This window comes from Chroicocephalus ridibundus, chromosome 5, assembly GCF_963924245.1.
Source record: "Chroicocephalus ridibundus chromosome 5, bChrRid1.1, whole genome shotgun sequence".
NCBI lineage: Eukaryota > Metazoa > Chordata > Aves > Charadriiformes > Laridae > Chroicocephalus > Chroicocephalus ridibundus.
The window spans coordinates 66,856,857-66,878,877 of NC_086288.1; the positions used below are offsets into that span (position 1 = coordinate 66,856,857).

General features: G+C 38.9%; 1 protein-coding gene across 7 annotated transcripts in view; it reads left to right on the forward strand.

The window, feature by feature from the left end:
• TBC1D1 (TBC1 domain family member 1) overlaps positions 1 to 22,021 on the forward strand; it is a 113,926-nt gene that overhangs the window by 60,423 nt on the left and 31,482 nt on the right. For 4 of the 7 annotated variants that reach the window (XM_063335080.1, XM_063335077.1, XM_063335079.1 and 1 more), the window contains 8 exons: positions 905 to 996; positions 2,623 to 2,733; positions 6,467 to 6,595; positions 8,754 to 8,840; positions 11,321 to 11,610; positions 13,338 to 13,466; positions 15,657 to 15,776; positions 16,960 to 17,099. In XM_063335080.1, coding sequence (XP_063191150.1) covers positions 905 to 996; positions 2,623 to 2,733; positions 6,467 to 6,595; positions 8,754 to 8,840; positions 11,321 to 11,610; positions 13,338 to 13,466; positions 15,657 to 15,776; positions 16,960 to 17,099 — 1,098 coding nt within the window. The remainder of the gene's footprint in view (positions 1 to 904; positions 997 to 2,622; positions 2,734 to 6,466; positions 6,596 to 8,753; positions 8,841 to 11,320; positions 11,611 to 13,337; positions 13,467 to 15,656; positions 15,777 to 16,959; positions 17,100 to 22,021) is intronic. The other 3 variants (XM_063335081.1, XM_063335082.1, XM_063335083.1) reach the window with 3 other exon arrangements.

Below are 22,021 nucleotides of genomic sequence, written 5' to 3' on the forward strand. Positions count from 1 at the left end.
TTTTGGATTTCAGCAAATTTCACAGTTAGGTTTTGTTCATTTAAGCAATGTCTGGGATGAATAAAGGGCAACAGCAGCTTGTCAGATCACGTGACAGTAGCTTGTTGGGCTAAGACCTATCTAGTATTAATTTGATGAAACTGGAGAACTTCCAAAACTACTTTTCACTCTATTTTGGTCTTCAGCTAGCTATGGTTTTTGAGAAATTTCTTAAAGGCAAATGATTCTTAATGCCTTTAATCGTGACATCTGGTTAATCATACTGTCTGCTTCTGAGGGAGAAATGGTATGATCAGAAACTGAAGTACAAAATACTGTCGATGGTTTGCTGTTTTCCCACAGAAAATAGAGGAAAGGAATTTAATCCAGGATGAGAGCAGAAAAAAATAATCTGAATGAAAGGGTAGCCTGCTTTAGACTATCAGTAAATGTTTTCAGCAAGAGGCAAAGCAAGAACTTCAGTAACATGCAATAAATATACTCTTGTTCAGAAGAGGACAAGGCATAAAAATTGGAGAAAAGCAATGGAAATTATGTTTATACCACAAGCAAAATCCAAACAGTACTGCATAAAACACCAACAATTCAGTCTGCTAAAATGCAGTAGATTGTGGGTTTATTTTATCTTGTGTGATAATGGCATCTTCAGCTAAGAGTATAATCCTGGTCTGTGCTCAGTAAATCTCCTCGTTGCAGAGTTCATGTCCCTCATTTTAAAGACATGAGTTCAGTAGTAGCATTAAATTAACCCAGAGTTCTTTCTAATGCCCTGTTATGAAATCATTGCAACGGGTCAGCTCAAATAACTGACGAGTTTTGGCTTAAATTGTGTGCGTATTTATGTGATTGATTAATTCTGACAAATTTGATCCTGTGATTTGTTCTTTTTTGTTCCTCTTGGTAGGGTTACACCCTTCTAAGACTAAAATAGAACTACAAAAGCATCTAACAACACTAAATAACCAGGAGCAGGCCTCTGTTTTTGAGGAGGTTAAGGTAAGCTCTTTGTTTCCTGCAAGATTTTAAAGCAATTGATGTTTTTTGCTAACATCAGTGTGAAAGCACCGAAGTTATTTTCATTTTTTTGTGAATTATTCATTATCTTTATTTAATAGACTGTTAATCACCTTGTGCTTTAATTTCAATATTATTATTTTTCCGAAGCTGTTAAAAACTTGTATTTTGATGAAAATGGTTTATTTTGCTCACTTTTGTTCCCTCAATACTTGTTTTCCATGAAAATGTTGCCTTCTCACTGAGTAAAACTGCACGGTTTTGGGTTGTTTTTTGTGGGTGAAGGCAGGAATTTGTACTGTGAGAACATTCAACTGTTACTTTGACCAAAACAAATTACTGTAACATTCCCAGATCAGAAAATGTCCTGCCTAAAACTTATCGTAGATCTTAATACTTCTCAAACTAACTAAAAAGGTTTAACTTTCTGTCTCCTGAATGAAATCCATTTTAGCACAGAGGAAAACATAGCTCAGTTAAAGACAGATGGTGAATATTGTAGGAAACGTCATTGGGCTTGGCACACTATTGCAGATTAGGAAATTTCAGACTTTTTTAAAAATAATGTTTCCTTCCTCTATTGAGTCATTTCAGTCTCTTTGTGTAATTCCATGTGGCAGTTTATCATCTAGCACCAAATTTGGAAAGTTACTTTGCAGGAGCGGTTCCATGAGTTAAGTAATTTCTTAGTATACAACAGCTAGCTGGCACTGTGGCATTTTAGTATTCTGTACGCATTTTAACAGCCTAAAGCTTCTAGTAGTCACAGGAAACTGTTAATCGCTTCTGGTGAGAGTCTGCAAACTATTAACTTGGGAAAACCAAGGGTAAAGTACGTCTCTCCTGCCTATCTTTTTCAGCTGATTTTTTGTGTTGGGCTGCCTGAAATTTTAGTTGTTGCGTTCTTATAGCTCCATATGTTGTAACAATGATTTGTATTTTCAGATAACTTTCTAAGGATATTTTTGTTAATCTGATGTGCTACCCTGGCATTAGCTAATTCATACTGTATCTTCTGCTTTACATCAATAAGCTTAAAATGCATATGCTTTTCAAAAGTTTGGTTTCTGGGATTAAATTCTATAATAAATTGTTTAAAAAACATTTTCTCCTACAATAATTCAGATATAAATAGAATGCAGCAGAGACAAATATGTTCAACTCGTGCACTAATTTTTAAAATACCTATGTCTTTTCCCAAAAATGAAAAATCCAATGAGAAAGATTTGTAGGAGAATGGTTGTACATTATATAACTGCAAGAAAGTACTTCATGTGTGCTACAAACTCAAAAGTACAGTGTTTTGGTTTTCTTTACATCAAAAGCAAATTGGCAAAAATACTTTTTAAAGTCTTTATTTGCTTGTGGCAATTTGATACCTCTACGGTTGTCCTTTATCTTTCATGTAAATTCTGAAGCGAGGACAAGCGTTTGGCTGTGTTGTCGCTTTGCCTGGGACACTGGTGTCCTCTGGTGGAAGAGTGGTAGCATTAACTGAGTTAAACTCGCTCTTACGGTGTATTGACAGTGGCAAAATGAAAAGAGTAGATATTTGCTAACTGTTATACAAATGTATAATTACTTTGCTTGTGGTGTTTTCAATTAAAGAAATTAAGACCAAGAAATGATCAAAAAGAGAATGAGTTGGTTATCTCTGTTTTGAGAAACATGTATGAAGAAAAACAGAAGGACCATGTTCATGTTGGAGAAGGAAAACAGGTAAGCAATCATTCAGTTTTAGTTCATGTAACGAAGATCCAGGAAAAAATCTTCCATTCCATTTTTATATCTTTCCAAAGGCAAATGTCCATCACTGGCATTTTGGAACTTCGGACTGTAGGCAGTGGTGAACACTGGTTTTGCTTGTGATTCATAGGCTATTGTCATGCAGCAAAATAGGCATATCTCTGATTTTGAGGTACCCGGTACAGTCTGATTTGAGGCCTAGGAGACAGACGTGCAAAGAAGGTAGACCGCTAATTTGGTTGTTTCTTTCTCAGTACAATGAAAATTCAATGTACATGAGAGAACATGGAATGAATTTGTAATTGCTGTCAGCCGATATGTGGCATTTGCCATCCCGCTGTCTGTCTGTGTGACTCAGTGTCCTGACAACACATTGGATTTGAGCCTTGATAAAGACTGTTACATTTACTCCATAGCTGGAAGTTATTTCTTGTGTGCAAAGCACATTTTGAAGTGGCCTCAAGGAGGAGCAGCTGAGGAGGATTGCCGCAGAAACAGCAGCAGGGACTCTCATTCGTTTCCAAAGAGCTGAGCTCCCTTTCATTCTGTATCAGGTTGTACCAGTGCTGTTTAACTGGCTTTTTATACAGCGCAGTTAAGATTTTTCAAAAGGGATTAATGATTTTGGATGCCTTGGTTTGTGACTAACTAACTGGAGGCACCTTGGAGGTCGGTATCAAAAAGAGGATCAGCACCCATTCTCTGCAAACTTTCAGTTCTAATTATTTGACCCTTTAAAAAATCTTGTCTCTCCCACCACTGCTGGCTGGTGATTCCATTGTGATGACTGCTGTTGGCCATTTGTGATATAAACTAGCAAATGAATATATATGGAGAGTAGTTAGACCCCTGAAGAAATTAGGGAAATAGCAGGAAGTCTTCATTTACTATTTGTTCACTTTGTTAATCTCCTTTCCTTTTATGGCTTACTGGCTAATTATTGACCTCCCTGAGAAAGCAGGAAGAGAACTTTGCATATTTCGTTCTCTGATTTCTTGTCTTGGGCATCTCACCAGAAATACGTTTTTAAGAATAAAGCATTGTAATTATGGCATGACAAGAATAAACATTGCTTGGGGTCCTCTATCATCATACCTGAAATATTTGTATTTGGTCTAATGCCAACTGATTATCAAATAGTTGTCGGTCCTGAATGGCTTGGAAATAGCGATATACTGAGCAAGATCATATCTTAATACATCTTCAGTGTGATTTGAAAATTCCTAAGGCCTGCTACAGTCTGTTTGCTCAGTTGCTGGAACCAAAATTGGTTAATCTGACACTTGCAAAGATGCCAGTGCTCTAAGAACAGGGTTGATTTGCCCTCAGTCCATCATTTGTCTTATCAGAGTAAATATAAAAAGTTATACTAATTTATCTCCAGAGCTGTGTAATAGCAGATACCTTTGAACGTATACTCTGTCAGTGTTATTTGTCTCAGCAGTCATGAACCCATGACATCCTGATGTCCATGTTCCCTCTTTTCCACATAGGTATTCCCTTTTGTGGTTTTCATCACTTTTTTTAATATTTAAATCAGTGGAGGAAAAAAATAAAATGTGATACTAGTACATGGATCTTACTTAACAAAAATGACCTTTAAAATAAGTGTCTTTTCATAAGAGCATAATAGCAGGCAGCATCTGGTTTGCCCTTTGAGGGTAAGATGAGTGAAGGTAAAAAGAAAATACAGAAGCCTGTAACTTTGTCATATTGGAAATAGGATGCTTTAAAATTATATCTAGACAGGACTATTTGGTGATGATGTGCTATTCAGCTGCCCACATACTAATAGTTACATAGATCAAACATTCGGACCTCTGAAATTAGGGCCAGATAGAGAGGGCTACAGTGCCTGCCAGCCTCAAGAGGAACCCCCCAAAATAACACTGAAAACTGTGCTCCGGTTTCTACTGCAGGTGTCAGGTTTGGATGGTAATATTTCCATCATAGTGTCATTTTTGTATTCGCTACCTAGTCTTCGCAAGCACTAAAAATGGACTGAAATATTTATTTAAAAAGCAAAACTCTCAATAGACCTTTAGGTTTAAGGTGGAAGTGTTTCTACTGGTGAAATACATAGAAGAGTTAGATTGTTATACATCTTTCTGGCTGTGGAATAAATACTAAATTGGCTAAAAAATACAAAAGTACAACATTGTTCACACATTAAGGAAAAGTATAAAATCAAGAGGCTTCTGAGGTAGAAAATAGCCGCAGCTGGCATGAAGGACACAACATCTGTGGTTCCCTGATAAGCTACATGAGGTACGGGACGGGATGCAATTATTCCGTGGCTTTACCTTATGATGTATAGCGGATACAGGAATGGGATGATACCATGAAACAGATAAGCTGCCAATTAGCTGCCCGCTAGATGCTCAGAGCCAACATTTTGTCAAATTTTGATGAAATGCTGTCCTTTGTGCGAACTTTGCTCATTATAATGTCATTATAATACCAAAACACACCTCCATCCCGAAGGCTACCCGCCTCCAAGGTGCGACCACTCCTTCTTGAGTCTGCGCCCTGAATTTCTCGTAAACTATACCTTTAATTGTGAAGCGAGAGAAATTTACACCAATCATGATAAAAGTATGTATGACTAAAGTCACCCAAACTCCACCTTGAAGATAACAAATAGTATAAAAATAGCCCAAGAGAGGGGGGATACCCAGGGAAGACACCATCATAAAGAATTACATCACTGACTTCTGGGATCAGTTGACGGGCTGAGCCTCTCTTCCCCCCCATAGGGACGCCTTTGGGTAAGACTTAGATTATACCGAATGCTTTCTTGGGAAACTTAGAAATTTCTCTAGAGACTCTCTTTTCCTACATTTATAGCCAGGCTGTATCGTTTATAACTTTGTCGCGCGTTTTGTATATGTAACAATACTTTCATTTGCACGTGCTTTGCAGACAGTGTATTTATCACCAGCAATCCTAAGAACCCGTATATCTGTTGTTTAAATAAACTGCACTTTTTTAAGTAGCTAGTCGTTTTGGTTTCTCACTGAACGCGACCAAAGACTCGAGAGTGGCCGTGCTAGTTCAGGAGCACGACTCGACTGAAGGTGCAGTCCACTATTAGTGTATCCAAATCGTAATAGTTTAATACATATTAAACGCGATTGGACTGATAGTGCTGAATTGGGCATCACTCAGAATTTAAACCTAGCCGCACCTAGCCTCCCCACCTTGGTGAGGAGTGTTAGAACGCAAGGGGGTTTATCTTCTGCCAAAACCGCTTGGCCCCTTTTCACACAACACTGGCCCTTAGAAAGCCCCATTTTAATATAACAGAGACACTTGAGAGTTCTTGTTAATTATGAGCTTCATCAATTTTTATTAATTTCTTGGCTGAAAAAAAGTAAATCCGTGAGAAATCTCTAATCTCTTACACTTAAGCATTTAGAATTTTGGCATTAAAGAAAAACTGTCAACAGAGGCATAAATCCCTATCAAAATGGCAATTCTTCTGAAGCTTGCTACTACACTCAACGTATTTCCTTTAAGAGATTTCCTGGTCTTAGGATAGTTTGTTAAACTTCCATATAAGTATCAGGAGAGAAAAATGCATGAAAAGCCAAGGAGACCAGAGAAAGTATTGATTCGGGTTACAGAAGTTTTCGGAGTGACTGTTCACTGAGATTCTGCTCCATGTTGTTGAGTATTTCACATTTATGTTTTTAAACACTTGCAGACTTCACAACCCCCTGCTGAGAATGCTGTGAATGAGGTGCCCAGCAGTGCTCCGAGATTCAGATTAGATATGTTAAAGAACAAAGCAAAAAGATCTCTGACGGAATCATTTGAAAGTATTTTATCACGTGTAAGTGTCTTCATGCTTATTGCCTCTGAACAGAATTTCATTGGTTTATTTATTTAAATGATAGAAAAGTTACATTTCTTATCCTTCCAGGTTGTAGCCAAGTGGTTAATAAAGGCACAGTGACAAAAATATTTGAGTGTATGCGTTGGAAGGAGACAAAACAAAGCAGGGCTTTGGTAGAGAGAACACCAAATCCTGGAAGAAGTGAACTAATTGCTAGATGAGAAATAGTGTATATAGGCATTAAAAAAAATGAATATGAAGTTGAATGTGAGAACTTGTGAAAAGCGACCTATGGTTTTTTTTCTTTTTCAGATTTAGACAATTAAAAAAGTAATTATAATTGTTCACTTGTCTTTATGTAGAAGGAAACGATTAGGAAATTTACTAAGCGTTCCTAATGAGGTAGTATTTATTAGTGACACAGAACTGATGAATAATGGGGGATCTGAACTTTTAAATGCTAGAGGTTATTTGAAGGTGAGGAGCGTAAAGAACTTCAGAAGACACTAAGAATATGAAGGCATTTATGCAGTATCAGATTGGGTAAAGTTCTTTGGAAACAGTGTCAGGCAACACCTATTAGTGGGGAAAACTTGAGCTCCGTTGTGACAGTGATCCCCAAGAAAACTTGTTGGGAAAATGTTTATCATGAACAGATGGCTGAAAATATCTTCTGAAAGTATACAGCAGCAGTTAAGAAAACAAATCAGATGTCAAGTTTAAGCATACTTAAACCTACGGAGTGTCTTCTCATTCAAATATTCTTTGTTTTGCATCTCATGGAAAAAGTCTGAGTAAAATAATAGGAGACTTGGAAAGACTTCTGCTTGACAAAGGTCTGACAAAAAGTCAGACCACCTCCCTTTTTTTTTTAAAAAAAGAGAGTAGTGACAGAATGCCAAACAACAAATATTAAGGAATGAAAATCGGGCATTCTCATCTCTCACCAGCAAACAGCTAAATTGACGCAAGATCTAGTCCAGTTTATTGGCTCATAGACATGCAACTTGTAGTGACAAAACTAGGCTTTCAAAGCTTACTTCAGACATGCTATCTAACCTGTTCCCATGAAAGAAATGATGGCAGAAGCATGTTTTCCCTGTTATAATTATGCATATAGAGAGGGGTTTTAGCTGAATATGCCCTCTTGTTACTTCCCAGACAGGATTTCTAGAGTTCAGCCCCACAAAATCCTGCTGTGGGTGTTTGGGATATGAAACATAATGTTAGTGTTGTTTCACTAATTATATCTATGTTTTGGTAGTTTGTCCTGACTAGCGTAAGCTGTCTTCATGTAAGCCCAGCTGTTTATTGCATTTGAAATGCAATTGAATGCAATGCATTGAAAATGCATTGGTTGCATTTTCACTGTCATGGCTGTTTTCATGGGAATTCTTTATTTTGATCAGGTCTGAGGCAAAGCATTTTGTCTGAGGGTCAAGGAGAGAATAGTCACAACCGTGAATAATGATAACATTTTATATTTTACCTGGAATAATAGTTCAAAGAGAAAATAAGCCTTAACTTTAGAACGTTAAAAAATGATACCATTTAAGATTAGGAAGATAGAAGTTCCATAGTTGTGTTAGCACATAAGAATCCATCAGTAGGCTTCTTGATATTTCTGTTGGTTACATAAAAACGTTAGTCAAATTATACAAAAATAGTGTTGAAGAGATTATTCAAAAATATTTATGCTTTCTGGTTTCTAGCCATTGAAATGATGATTCCAGAAATTATGTTTTGCTGTGTAATAAACACATATGCTTTTAAAGTCCTGTGTAATAGGTGGCCTTTTCATTTCTTTGTATTTTGGGAAGAAGTACCTAGTGTGAAAATTTCCTGTTTGGAATACAGAAGGTACTTTAACAGTAGTTATAGGACATGCATGCAATATGTGATTATATACATATCATGGAAAGCATACCATTGCCCATGAGAATTCCTTAATTCCACAGGGTCATTTAAAATGTCAGTGATTGTCCTGAATGAAGCCTCTGTTTCTCAGAAGGGCAAAGGCTATTCCTAGGCATTTCAGAAAATTAAATTTGATACTGTCTTTGAAAAATACGGATTCTGACTCTGCTACAGAAATCTCTTTTTGGTGTGCCCTATATATTATAATCTTCACTGCTGGCACGTTTTATCTTTCCAGGGCAGTAAAGCCAGAGGTCCGCTGGACAATTCTGGTGCTGTGGATTTGGACAACTGCACATCCAGCACCTTAAGCAGCGCAAGTAAAGTAAGTAAAGCCTGGGGTGAATATACATATTTAGAAACTTTAGATAATATTACCTGAAACAACTAGTCAGAAGTGAAATACGGTTACCAACTGTTCATGTAAGTGTTCTGTTCAAACATTTTGCTTTTTTTTCTGATTATTTTTTGGGAGTAGACAAGCTAACTGATTGTGTGTGAAAAGAAATAAACCTCAGAACAGCCAAACCGTATGATAAAAACAGTATCACAGAGTAGGGGAGTAAGTATGTCCTTTTCTTCCAACCTGCCTGTCCTGCTGCCACTTGCTGATCCATAGGATGTGTCTTTATTCATGTGCTGAGTCCCTCTGGGGGTGATGGGGCTGCATTCATTGCAGGCAGCCCCACTGCCTTTCTTTTTTTTTTTTTCTTCGCCCCCGTCCCCCCCCCGCCCCTCGCCCCTTGAAGCAATATTCAAATCTTTTAGAATTTGCAAGTTGGTTACCCAAATCATTTTTCACATATGTAACATGTTAGAAATTGCCTAAGCCCTCTGAGGGACAACTTGAACAAAGTAATTTCCCAGTTTACTCTGGTAACAGAGATTCAGGCTGAGAAACAGCAGTCAAATGTCAACACAATGGTGACAATAAGATGCTGTTGTCTGTAGAGTTTCACTGGAGATTTCCATACTTTTTGACAAGATAGGACTCATAGTAAATCTGTGTTTCTGTTCTCCAGAAGTTTCAAGTTGCTTTCAGGCCTTCTGTTCTGTTGCCCGTGCTATAATAGACAGCAGTGCAATTGAGGCTCCATTTGAATTAGAAATGACTTATACATACAAAATATATGTTTGTATACAGTATGTATTTTATCGTGTGAGTCTATATATGTGAAATAAAGTATTATATAACATCATCTGAATCCTGCAACAATGTGCAGCAAAACAAATGCAATAATTACCATGCTGCTGATCCTAGTAGGGTGCTGCACCTGGGGAGGAATAACCCCCCGCACCAGTACAGGTTGGGGGCTGACCTGCTGGAGAGCAGCTCAGCTGAAAGAGACCTGGGAGTCCTGGTGGACAACAGGATGACCGTGAGCCAGCAATGGGCCCTCGTGGCCAAAAAGGCCAATGGCATCCTGGGGTGCATCAAGAAGAGTGTGGCCAGCAGGTCGAGGGAGGTCATCCTCCCCCTCTACTCTGCCTTGGTGAGGCCGCACCTGGAGTACTGTGTCCAGTTCTGGGCTCCCCGGTTCATGAGGGACAGGGAACTGCTGGAGAGGGTGCAGCAAAGGGCTACCAAGATGATTAGGGGACTGGAACACCTCTCTTATGAAGAAAGGCTGAGGGATTTGAGTCTCTTCAGTCTGGAAAAAAGACGTCTGAGGGGGGACCTTATCAACACTTATAAATACTTAAAGGGTGGGTGTCAGGTGGATGGGGCCAGGCTCTTTTCAGTGGTGCCCGGGGACAGGACAAGAGGCAATGGGCACAAACTTGAGCATAGGAAGTTCCACCTAAACATGAGGAGGAACTTCTTTACTTTGAGGGTGGCAGAGCCCTGGCACAGGCTGCCCAGAGAGGTGGTGGAGTCTCCGTCTCTGGAGACATTCCAGACCCACCTGGACGCGTTCCTGTGCAACCTGCTCTAAGACGACCCTGCTCTGGCAGGGGGGTCGGACTAGATGATCTCCAGAGGTCCCTTCCAACCCCGACCATTCTGTGATTCTGTGTGGTTTCAGCCCTGAAAGTACGTACTGTGAATGCAGGATTGCATTCATAAGAAACATAAAACTGAGACAAGAAGAGGAGTAATTTCCCCTTTTGCATGTTTAGAAAGCTTTTAGTCTGAATAAAACAATATAAACAAACAGCATAGAAACAGCGAGTCCTCTTCCCTAGAGGCAGCCTATAACTCTGCAGGCTTGGATACAGATATTGATTCTGCTGTAACGCCCAGTCACCTACAGGCTCTTGACTTCAGGTAATCAAGAGTCTGCTCTTTCTGCTTATGTTTTTGAAAGAATGGCCAACACTGCAAGAAACACATGAGGTGGGGAATGAAGAAGAATGCATGGTTTTGGACCGAAACAGGCATCTAGTCAAGATTAAAGTCCTTTGTGTGAATCTTCAGATAGACAAGGGGAGCATTACATTATTAGATGGGGTGCTAAATATACAGTACTCTGAAATGCCACCCTTCTCATTGCTGTCACTTTCACCCAAGTCTGACCCATCTGTTCTGTCCTGACCCCATTTCTACTGAGTTGTACTCAACATACTGTAAAATACAATAACTTTCAAAATTACTTTTTTCTCTTTAAAATGGAGACTCTGATTTGTTGAGCCAAATGATTAATAACAAAGACATCAAGCATCCAAGATTCTTTCTGTGAGCTATCATGATAAAAATGTGCAAGTTTGAAGCAGGTCTCAATGGGATGTGAAAATAACATGGGATTGCAACTTGAGGTTGATTTTAAACCCACATATTGATAACCTTATCTTTTGCACTGCTAGGAACCGCCATTGTGTGAAAAGGAGAAAGACAGACTTCCTATACTTCCTACGGAAAACGCCATCAAGACCAGTGGATCAGTGGGTGATCTCTCCAGCGATGCAGATGACTCTCCTATTGAGCAGTCTGTTACATTACCTCAGCAAAGCTTTCGGAGGCGAGCAAACACACTGAGTCATTTGCCAACTGAAAGCCAGGAGTCTCTGGTACCTGCTCAAACATCGCCATCTGTTCCCCAGAGGAAACTTATGAGGTATCACTCAGTGAGCACAGAGACTCCTCACAAAAGAAAGTAAGACTCATTAAAAGCAGGCTATGATTTCATTTGTTGAGGGCATATTGGGGATGATAACTGCATACCCAGTATGTCCTCTTAATGGATAAGAAATGTATCGCAGCAGGGTGCCACTCTTTGGGCGTTTTGTAGGTATTCTGTTTAAAAACACTTTTAGCCCGTGTGCTCCGCAATGGAGAGAAAACGAGATGTGTAGTTCCCCAAAACTAAGTGTAAGCACAACGTAGGATTGCTCCTAAGGGTTTTGATTATATTTTTGCCATTTTTGTTGTTTTGATCTGCGAGCAGTATAAATAAGTGATACTTCTTGTTGTATATTTATAGAGAAAAATCCAGTAGCATTTGTGATGCTGAAAACCTTACTAGTTGGTGAATTCAAGTGTGACTTTAAAATATCACACAAAACTGACATTAATTGTCTAATTGTTGATAGAGGTGAGGCTCCTGTCTAGTTTTTCAATGAGCCTATGTAAATTTTACTTGCAAAAACAAGCTAATGCTTGCCTTCATGCTAATATTCTTGAAGCTATCCTCCTTCAAAAGCCTGACTCTACATCTCTAAAGTCTCCTCTTAACTTCATGGCAATTTTCTTCCCTTCCTCTATCTGGCTTTTCGCAATTACTAGGGAAACATTTCTGTCTGTAGGGTTCTGTTTTGCTGCCAAAACTGCTTGTTTACACAAGTTAGACAGTAGGAAATCTTTATGTGTTCCAGCTCATTTTTCCCTGCAGGAGACAGGGCAGTAAATGAGCGTGCCTGAAATAGGTGATGACAGTGGAAAAAAGGAGAATTATAGTATTTGAAAGAAAACATAACCTGGGTTGCCTTTTTGTCCCTTCTTTGAACCTTTTTAATTCTAAAATACTAGAATGTTTTTGTAGTGCAGTTTAGGACTCGTGTTCTTGGGCTTGTTATCTTCATGAGAGTTGTCCTGATTCTTGTAGCTGCTTGTTTAATGGGTTCTTATCTTACTATAGGAACGCAGCTAGAAATTAAGTATATTTTTCATTTCCTTGGTTGTTTCTATTTGTGCTTGATCGTGTAATTTTTAGTAAGACCTGAGTGTGCCTGCTCCCTCACGTAATTTAAACCAAAAAGAAATCACTGTTGCTTCCCTTTCATAGCAAATGTACAGAACCAGGGGAAATTGAAAACTTAGAAGAAAAGTATACTTAAAGTTGTGAAAAATCACTGGAATGGTAGACTTCTAACAAGTGTTGTATGTTTTATGAGTGTTTTTGAACAGCTTACCTCAATTCATAAATTGTTTCCAAAGTCTAAATAAATTCAATTCTTCATGTAGCATTTCACTTCTCATCCATTAGAACTCTTGATCATATGCCTGACTTTAACGTAGAAACTAAGGGGAAGTACATATGAAGGAGAAAAAAAGGGGTGTCAGTTACAGCTTTTGGGAGTTTAAATTTAGTCATACACTGAAATGCCTTGCTAAAGCCTGTGAGTGTGTATTTGGGACTTTGCTGATTGAGTTAAAATGTTCAGCCTCTTACAGTTACTGCTTAAACTGTGAAAAACATAGGAAATGCCTCATTTGTGTATGCCAGGTCCCTTTCAAAGATTAGAGAAGGGATTTCACTTTTTTTTCCCCCCCCCTTCTCCTTTCTTCTCTTACTGTGTTTTGGTCTTTGTGCTACCTCAACTCCATCGCTCTGGTTGGAATCCAACTATACGGTTTGAATGCATCTGTCGGCGAATCTAAAAGTTCTTCTGGTCAACTTGCACGTTCTCCTACTCTAGCTCGTCTTAATCCCTCGGCCTCTTCGCCCAACTTTTTAAAATATCTAAGGCATAATTCAAGTGGAGAACAAAGTGGGCATTTTGCACAAAAGAGGTGAGCTAGCACCTGTACATAGTTTGGGGTAGGGTTTGTTTTACCATGTCATAAATATGAAGCTCCATAGTGTAAATAATTAAAATAATTTAATATAGACCAAAGGTGGTAGATTTTTATGGGAGAGGGAACTCTAACTGCTCTGCTACTGAATGTAGAGCTGCTACTTACATAATTTTTTGGGGTTAATAAATAAGATTCTTTCAGACACATGGACACATGACTTTCTTTGGAGCCAGTTGCTCCAAAGCAACTTGTTGTTATGCAGCAGACAGCAGCACCACTTAAATTGCATGAGGGATAAGTTGCCAAGAACCTGTGATCCAGCTCACTCTGTCCCTCCTGATTCAGTTCTGTTCTGCTTTGTTCATCATAACATCGAAACATGTTCATATTCTTCTGTGCCTGACATTAAAGTCAAAATGCCTAAGTTAACTAAATGGTGCAAGAAATAGCAGGACTGTGGAGAGCCGATACAAAAAAAAACCCCACAAGCAACCAAAAACCACAAACAAAAAAAGAAACCCACACCCCCCACTCCCCTCAAAACCAGAAACCAAGAGCAAACAAATAAAAAAAACCCCAACATACTGGCTTATGTATTTGTCTTGGTTACTTTGAGCAATATCAAATGATACTTTTCTGTGACTCTTTTCTTAGAACAAAATTACATATAGAGAACATTGAGAGAAAGACATTAACCCATGATTTTCCTGAGAACCTGAAACAAGTAGCTCCCTAAAAATTTTAACTGCGAAACCGCTTTTCAACCCCTTGAGATAAAACTGCTTATTTTAGCTCAAAAGGCTAATGAGACCAAATGTCCTTGGAAGCGCTGTCAACAGTCACTGGCCATTGGCAAGCAATTTTTATTTCTGTTGCTGTTTATTGTTTGGTTTTATTTCTTGGGTGAAGGTTTCCTGTTTCTCCAAGGTGCGGATTCTTCTCATCCTGAGAAAATACTCAACTGAGAACCTTGTTTCACCGGTTCCATCAGTTGTGTTTGCTAAGTACTAGCTAGCATCTTTCTTCATTTAGCTTCACCTTAGAAGCATGGTATAGCTTATTATAGGGGAGGAAATGTGAGTCTACAATGTCCTCTTTACTCTTCATTTTAATAAGGCTCACTTGAATCCTGATGGTTAAATTCTCAAAAGTAGATTTTTTCCAAGTAGATTTGGTAATGATTCTGCACGCATAGTAGCAACTTCTTCCCTTTCCCTGTCATTTAGGGGTATACCATATTGAACCTCTATGCGACAAGACTGAAAACGGAAATTGGTAGGGATATCAAATGGGTTGATAATCCCCCGCCCATTCACATCTTCAGGAGACAGTGCTAAATGCCATCCAGATATATCATTATGGTTTATGTAAAGCAGTTCTTTCTTAAACTTATTTTTTTAGGAGTAAATTCTCCTATTCACATGTTTCTGTGTACTCTTCTGAGAAAAGATCTTCTAGTATCATCAGACAAGTTTTATAAATTTTCATTTGATGAAACTTTTTTTTTATCTGAGTTGTTCTCAATTCCTTCTATTAACCTTCTTCTGAGTATGTTGGGGGCTTGTTATTTTAATACAAAGGGCAGAATTATGTTGGCCAGAAGACTGTTGATGAAATTTGATTAGTGCTCCTGTCTGTTGCATAAATAGAGCCACAATCCTAAATGATCAGTCAGAAGACGCAGTTTTTAACTTAAAAGTTACAAGCTTATCTGAATAAAACTCTGTTAATGCTTTACAAAATGTTTTTTGCCAAAGTCTTATTTTTCTTTTGACAGCACGATGATTATCAGTGTCAGCTTTTCCTAACCTTTTTCCCCAAACTTAGTCAATCATTGAAACTGCTATTTAAGTAAATGTGCAATGATAAAGTTGGCGTCAGCTCTTATGAGTTTAAGAAATTAATGTGAAATATGCACTAAAAATCTTGGGATATAGCAAAGCATAATAACTTTACTGGAAGTACATTTATTTATATTGGAACTTTTTTAGTTTGCCCAAACAAATATGTATTTCAAAGTAGCACTTTGTTAGCAGTTTCAGTTTTGACTGTGGTTTCCTTGATATTCAGGCCTTCAGGATTTATCTGCTTTTTGTTTGAAACTTAGCAATATGTATTATTTTTATTCTGTGGATTTATATACTTCTTTGTTCTAAACTATACTTTTCCCAACTGCACTCTCAGCATCTCCTACCGTACTGCCTTAAGGAAAAAGCTTCATTCTTCCTCTTCTGTGCCAAATTTCTTAAAATTTCTGGCTCCTGTAGATGAAAATAACACCTCTGACTTTAGGAGCACAACAAGGTAGGGTTCTCTCTTAAAGCCTGGAGGTAAAACTGTATTTTCAAAGGTTTCTTTGTCTGAAATATTTCAAATGCTTCTCGCACTTGCAAAACCTGATTTGTGCAACAGTTCACTTGCATGTATTCTGCATGTGATTGCTGTCAAAAGGATGGAGCTGTCCCAGACTCCTCTCACGTTAATATTGCAGAATTTAGCCGTTTAGATGTTGTAATGGTCATGCAGCTTCCATCTGTGTACTTCTGTGATTATTCCTGCCAAAGGACTGTATTAGCGATTTTCAGTTAAGAGAATATACGTGGTTCATCCTAAGCAACATCAGTGTCCTCAAATTGGAAGGAGAGGATTGCCTGTCAAATGCTCCTCCCAGTTGCGGCCAGAGCTATTTGAAGTTCATTTATCCCTTTCAGCTTCAACAAAGACTCATGCAACCATTTAGCCAATGGCTGGAATAAAGCAATGAATAGTTTAAAGATGTAATGGGTGAAAGTTATTAGTGGGATTTCTAAAGGAAAACAGCATTGCTGTTCATTATTTCATTTAATATTCTGAATAAAAACCTCTGTATGTAGTTCGTGGATTACACCAAGGAGTAACATCCAAAGTTCCTGGACACTGTTCCCAAGTTTATTGCTTATTTCAGATGGTGACTTTCGAACACAAAAGTTAAAAGTTTTTTTTCCAAGGCTGTGCTGAGAAGGAATATATTACATACCCAGTTCACAGAAGGTTGGAAGTTTGGTTGGTGTTTATAAAGCTCCTTGATGTGTGCTTATAAAAGGCATCAGCAGTTCTTTGTGTCTCCTACAAATAATTGCTAGATTTCGTGGATGGCATTTAAATAGCAGAATGATAAAGATACATTATAGTCTATGTGTTTTTAATGCATGTGTTGAATACACTGCTGCAAAGAAAGCTGAAAATCAATTGAAACTGGAGAAAGCAGATTGCACAGGGCTGCCAGCCCCTTTTGGTGAAGCTAATTGATGTTTCCAGCCTTGTATAAGGCTGCTGCCCCAAAGCAAGCTTCACCTACCTAACACTGAGAGCTTGACCCAGCATGTGCAGAACACGCTGCAGTCCTCAGCTGATGGTTCATGTTATTGTATTCACTGAAGACTGTGTCACTGTTACTAGCCAATTCAGGTAGCCTACTCATAAGTCATTCTGTGTTCCACAATTTTAGTGACTACGAATCCAAACACAGCCAGCAGGCCATTGGTGCAGACAGCCCTGTAAGGACTCGAAGGCATTCGTGGAGGCAACAGATATTCCTGCGAGTGGCAACCCCTCAGAAAGCATGTGATTCTCCCAGCCGATACGATGGTAAATTCTGTATTTATTTGCTCCCATGAACGTTGTTGGTGGATGTAGTCTGTGAAGTGTGGATCGTTTTGTCTACTGAGTGGACATATTTGTGTGGTGCTCTGTTTGTACTGTCTTTGCAGTTTCCCACCTGCGTTTTGGTGATGCCAAGCTCATCAGCTGTTGAGTTTTTGTTTTTCAGCTTCATATGTAACACAGTTTCAAATGTGTCAAATTAACTACCCAGAGAAAAAAATATTTTTATGTGTATTATTCTAATGTGTTCTGGGAAAAAAATGTGTTACCAAGTATTGCTCTGAAGAAAAGGTGATACTTCTATTTCATGTTTCCATGCTGGAGTAGAGAACTATGGACTAGAATAATCCAGGTCTACAGAAGGAACCAAATTTCTTTTATTACCTCAGTCGAGCTCTGTAGTGCGTACTTCATACCAGACTCAATTTGACCTTATGTATCTTCCTCTAGTCTGTGACTCCTTGCCACACGAGCCATAGTTACCGCCTGTTCTCATATTTATTTCCTGAAATTCTGTAGAGCTAAGGACCACAGACTAGGAAAAAAATCACTGCACGTGAGCATGCAGGAGCATCGTTTTATACATCTCACTTTATGTGACCCAGATAGTACAGCACATGCTGAGGCCAAGAATGCCTCAGAGAAGCTTGTGTCTGTAGATAATGGTCTCTGGCTCACTAAAGTTTGAATTTCACAGCTTGAGCTCTGCAAGCTTTACCTTCTGACCGATCTCTAAGGCCATTGTATAAGAAATTAGAAAAAGTATAAGGGAACAGGAGGGAACAGTACCGTATAGTAAATGTAGTAAAAAGTGACGGTCCTAATGTCACTGAGACATTTTGCTTGCATCTTAAAGAGGGACCCGGGTTAACTGGACACCGCACGTAACAAAAGTGTTTGTCATTAATGCATTGCTTGCAACGTAATTTGACTGATGATGGGGTAAACTACATATGGGCATAGATGCCTCTGAAATTCAGTGCACTTCAAAATGAAGTGATCTCAAGAGCATGTTGTGTAACCATACATGTGAAATGCTCTCCTAAACTTCAAGGCATATGAAGAAGCTGTTCAATCTCAGCTGTACTGTGAAGCTACTGTTTTTGCAGGTTTGATGGATCTTTTTGTAACTGGAAATATTCTGTCTTGTTTTTGAAAGCCACAAAACCTTCCCTTAAATAGGGGGGAAAAAACCCTAAATTGTCTATCCAAGCATTTCCTCTGAGACATAATAGCAGCAAGATACAATCTTAACAACCTACAGCTGGATAAGCAGAATAGTTGGAGAAACAAGTGTGGCCAAAATGGAAAACAGGAAGGGCTATTAACAGGAGAAGCATTTTAAAATATCTGGCCTTTTTCTTCACTCTTTTTTTCTTTTTCTGTTTTTGTTCCAATGTACATATTCAAATTATGAACAGAGGGAGAAAACTCAGGGGTTTTTTTTATTATTATTATTTATAACAAGTATTGGGTTCTACCATTTGGATTTTCATGCATCTCCTGAAGCATTTCTGGCAGTAAAGGAAATTCACTCATAATCCAGTCTCTGTAGCCTTTAAGCGAGCTGCTGTACAGACGATCTCACATTGGACTCACCACCACAGTTAGTGTAACCTCTGTAGTTTCAAAGTAAATGTAACCAGCTATCATTCATTGTCTTGTTCCTCTTTGTTTCATTTTCTCTCAAGGACAAGCAGCACATGCAGTGGGGTTTATTGATTTGATGTTACCTGTACTTCCTTTTTTTGTTTGGGTTTGTTTGTTTTGTTTTTTAAAGGCTTTCTCACTCTTTTTGGACTGATTTCCTTTGGAAACAGAATTCATGCAAGCAGCTAACGTATCACCAAAAGATCAATTTCAGCCAAATTGGACAGAGGGCAAAGAAGGTTTTAAAGATAACGTTTTGTTCATGCTCTGCAAAAGTAAGCATTAAGAGAGGGAAACAATATTCATGAGTTTCCCGTTATAGACAGTACCTCCGCTGACCAATTTCTCCATTCAGGTGCAATAGCCCACATACCACTCCAGGGCTCTCTGCAGGACAGCAGTAAGAAAAAAGGCTAGGGATTTTTTTAAAAGTTAGTAAGTCAGCCAGCTAAGGGACCCAGATCTCTGTGAGTCAGAGATGATAAGGTTTCTCAAGCTTTGCATAGGCTGCTTTACTAAACTCTGTATTAAATGGAAAATCCACCAGTATGCCTGAACTACGTGTTGCTTTGACCACGTGTGGGCAGGCACTGACAACAAAATGAAACTGCTCTGTGGCTGTAACTTTATTGGGTTGTAATCAGTAAATATGCATGTGTAAGATGTCACAAGAAATAGAGACAACTTTAAGCTTTATACACACAGAAAGATCCAGATCCTGACATTTGTGATTCCATTTGTATAGGCAAGTGGTGAGCTGAGTCTCAAGATGCATCATGTCCATTGCCACACTCTGTGTGGTTAACACAGCAGGATATGAAGGTATATTTACTAAAAGTTTAACAAAAAGAAAAAGAAAAAGAAAACCCAGACAACTTGTATGTAGCTTTTGCAGAAATTTTGAGCTTAATCTTATGAGGTTCTGAAGTTCTGAACTTGAGAGAGATCTAGTGTCCTGAGTTCCCACATGAGCTTTGAGTCCCACTGTCTTGCATTTCTGGATCATTTACTTCTTTAGTAGGTGCTTATAAGAAGTTTGAGCTAAGTCTTCATTTCCTGTAGCTCAGCTGGAGGGAGGTGACTGCTGGCTGTGCTTTGGTGGTTGCATTGTGTATTACCAGGCAGAAAGCATGGGGTTTGTTTTGCAGACACCGTTATTTAGAAGTGCCATTTGCCTTATTCGTGAAGGAGGATGTTCATTTCTTACTAGTTCAGGAGTAAAATGAAAACCAGTCCTAAATCAATAGAGTTAAAAAAAAAAAATTGCAAATAGATACACCAGAAAGCCATTTTTTTTTTTTCTTGCCAGTTGAGATTCCAGCCTTGCCTGATGACTGGACTCAATCCAGCCCCACTCAGGCAAGGTGTGCGCTCGGAGACAGCAGAAAGCCTCAGGTACAGGAAACCATTACTTTCAGTTGTTATGGGAGCCACGTCCCACATGCAGGCCCTCCTCCAGCCACCTCCTGCTTGCTGGTGCTGCTACTTTCCCTTTTTCCCACGCTATTTTCCCCTACTTCTGTACGTAACTTTATGATGAAGTACATCGGAGAAGCACTATGCAATTTGGTGCCTGGCAGAACAGCCAGGTGAGTTCCAGTGGGCCTGAAGATGATGAGGCTGGTCTCCAGACTGGGGATCTAGAAAAGATTTTATGCATAGCTGAGATGATCTGTAGAGACTTTTATTGCTTTCCAGATGGTAGCTGGAGGTTTGGAGGGTTGAATTATGCTAGTTCTATTGTAGCAACCTACAGTTCAAATGTCCAACCTCATCTCCTGCTGTTTGCCACTTCCCAAGGAGTGTTTGTGTGCTGTGGGTGGGGTGGAGCACTGGGGGCAGAGTTTCTCTTGCCACCGCTTTGAGACACACTCAGTGTCTTGTCCTCTGGTATTTTTCTTTTTTATTTGTTTGTGGGGGTGGAATGGGTGTTGTATCCTGCAAAGTGGAGAGATAGGAAAAGAGGAGCACAGGTCACTTAAAAAAATGGATCATGCTTTGATCTGTTACAATACAATATTTCTTTTGAAAGAAAGTTTTCATTAATCTCTTTTTGTAAAGCTTTTTTGGCCTGTTTTCTGTATATGAGTACACAAAATTCACTCTGGCTCTCCCACTCACTGTCTTAAACATTTTAAGTAATAAAAGTATTTCTTCAGTTGTTTGATTTTTACCTTTATTCCTGTCCACCCCACTTGCAGATCGTCATACTTCTGTAGAGCCTCTCTAACAAGAGCCACATTCTATGGCCATGCAAATGGTTTAGAACTTCCTAGTTCTCTGACTTCCCTTCACCTTTTTACCAGCGAACAACTTGGTGATCATTTTAAACCAGCTGAAGTATGTGCTTACTCAAAAAAGATGGTTGGTTTTCAGTTGGATGAGTTTTCTAGTCTCACTTGTGGTGTTAGAGGAGCACCAGAGCAGGCACAGGGAGGCAGGCAGGGACACATATGTGGCTGCTCTTACCGTGCTCAGGACCAGGACACACTTAGACCAGTGCAGAGTAATCGCAAAACTTCACCTTGCGCTGCAGTGCAGCAGGATACTTGCATACTTTCATTCAGCACCTGCAAATCTCTGGGCAGTGGACTATTTTCACTACAGTTTTCATACATTGACTGTTCAGAATTGGTCATAGTGGGAGAACTGTTTTGCAGATTGTCAGAAAACTCCCAGTGGAGTAAAGTCAGGTGCTAGATTTAAAGGGGGTGTGAATAGTTTTCTGAAGCAAATGGTGGGAAAGTGATGGTGCTTGTCATGAGCTTTCTTGCTGCAGGAGGTGTGTTGGCAGCAGACAGCAAGATTTTTATAACAGCTGTGCCAGTTTTAGGTTGGAGAATATGTGATTTGTTTTAAGGTGGGCAGTGGAGTGGAGTTACACGTTGAACAGTGAAAGAAATTGCAATTTGGAGGAATGAGGTACTTGGTATTGCTTAGCAGTACTCAGAAAATAGATTCAGATGAAAAAAAGGAACCTTAGCCAGAACAACTACATAATATTTTACAACTTGACTTACAGAAAAATATTCTTTTAGAAAGTACGAGTATCTTTGTACAGGGAAAAAAAACAAAACTGATTCACTTATTAAAATGAATTGCATTTCAGTCTCTGGCAGACAGAGGTAGCAAAATGTTAAATCCTAAGTGCAGAAGTTTGGATATGAAGAGCTGTTATTCTTAAAACCAGTTGTGGATAGCACCTGCCTATCTGCTTTGTGGTTAGGTTTATATCTCTTCCATTATTTAAGCAAATT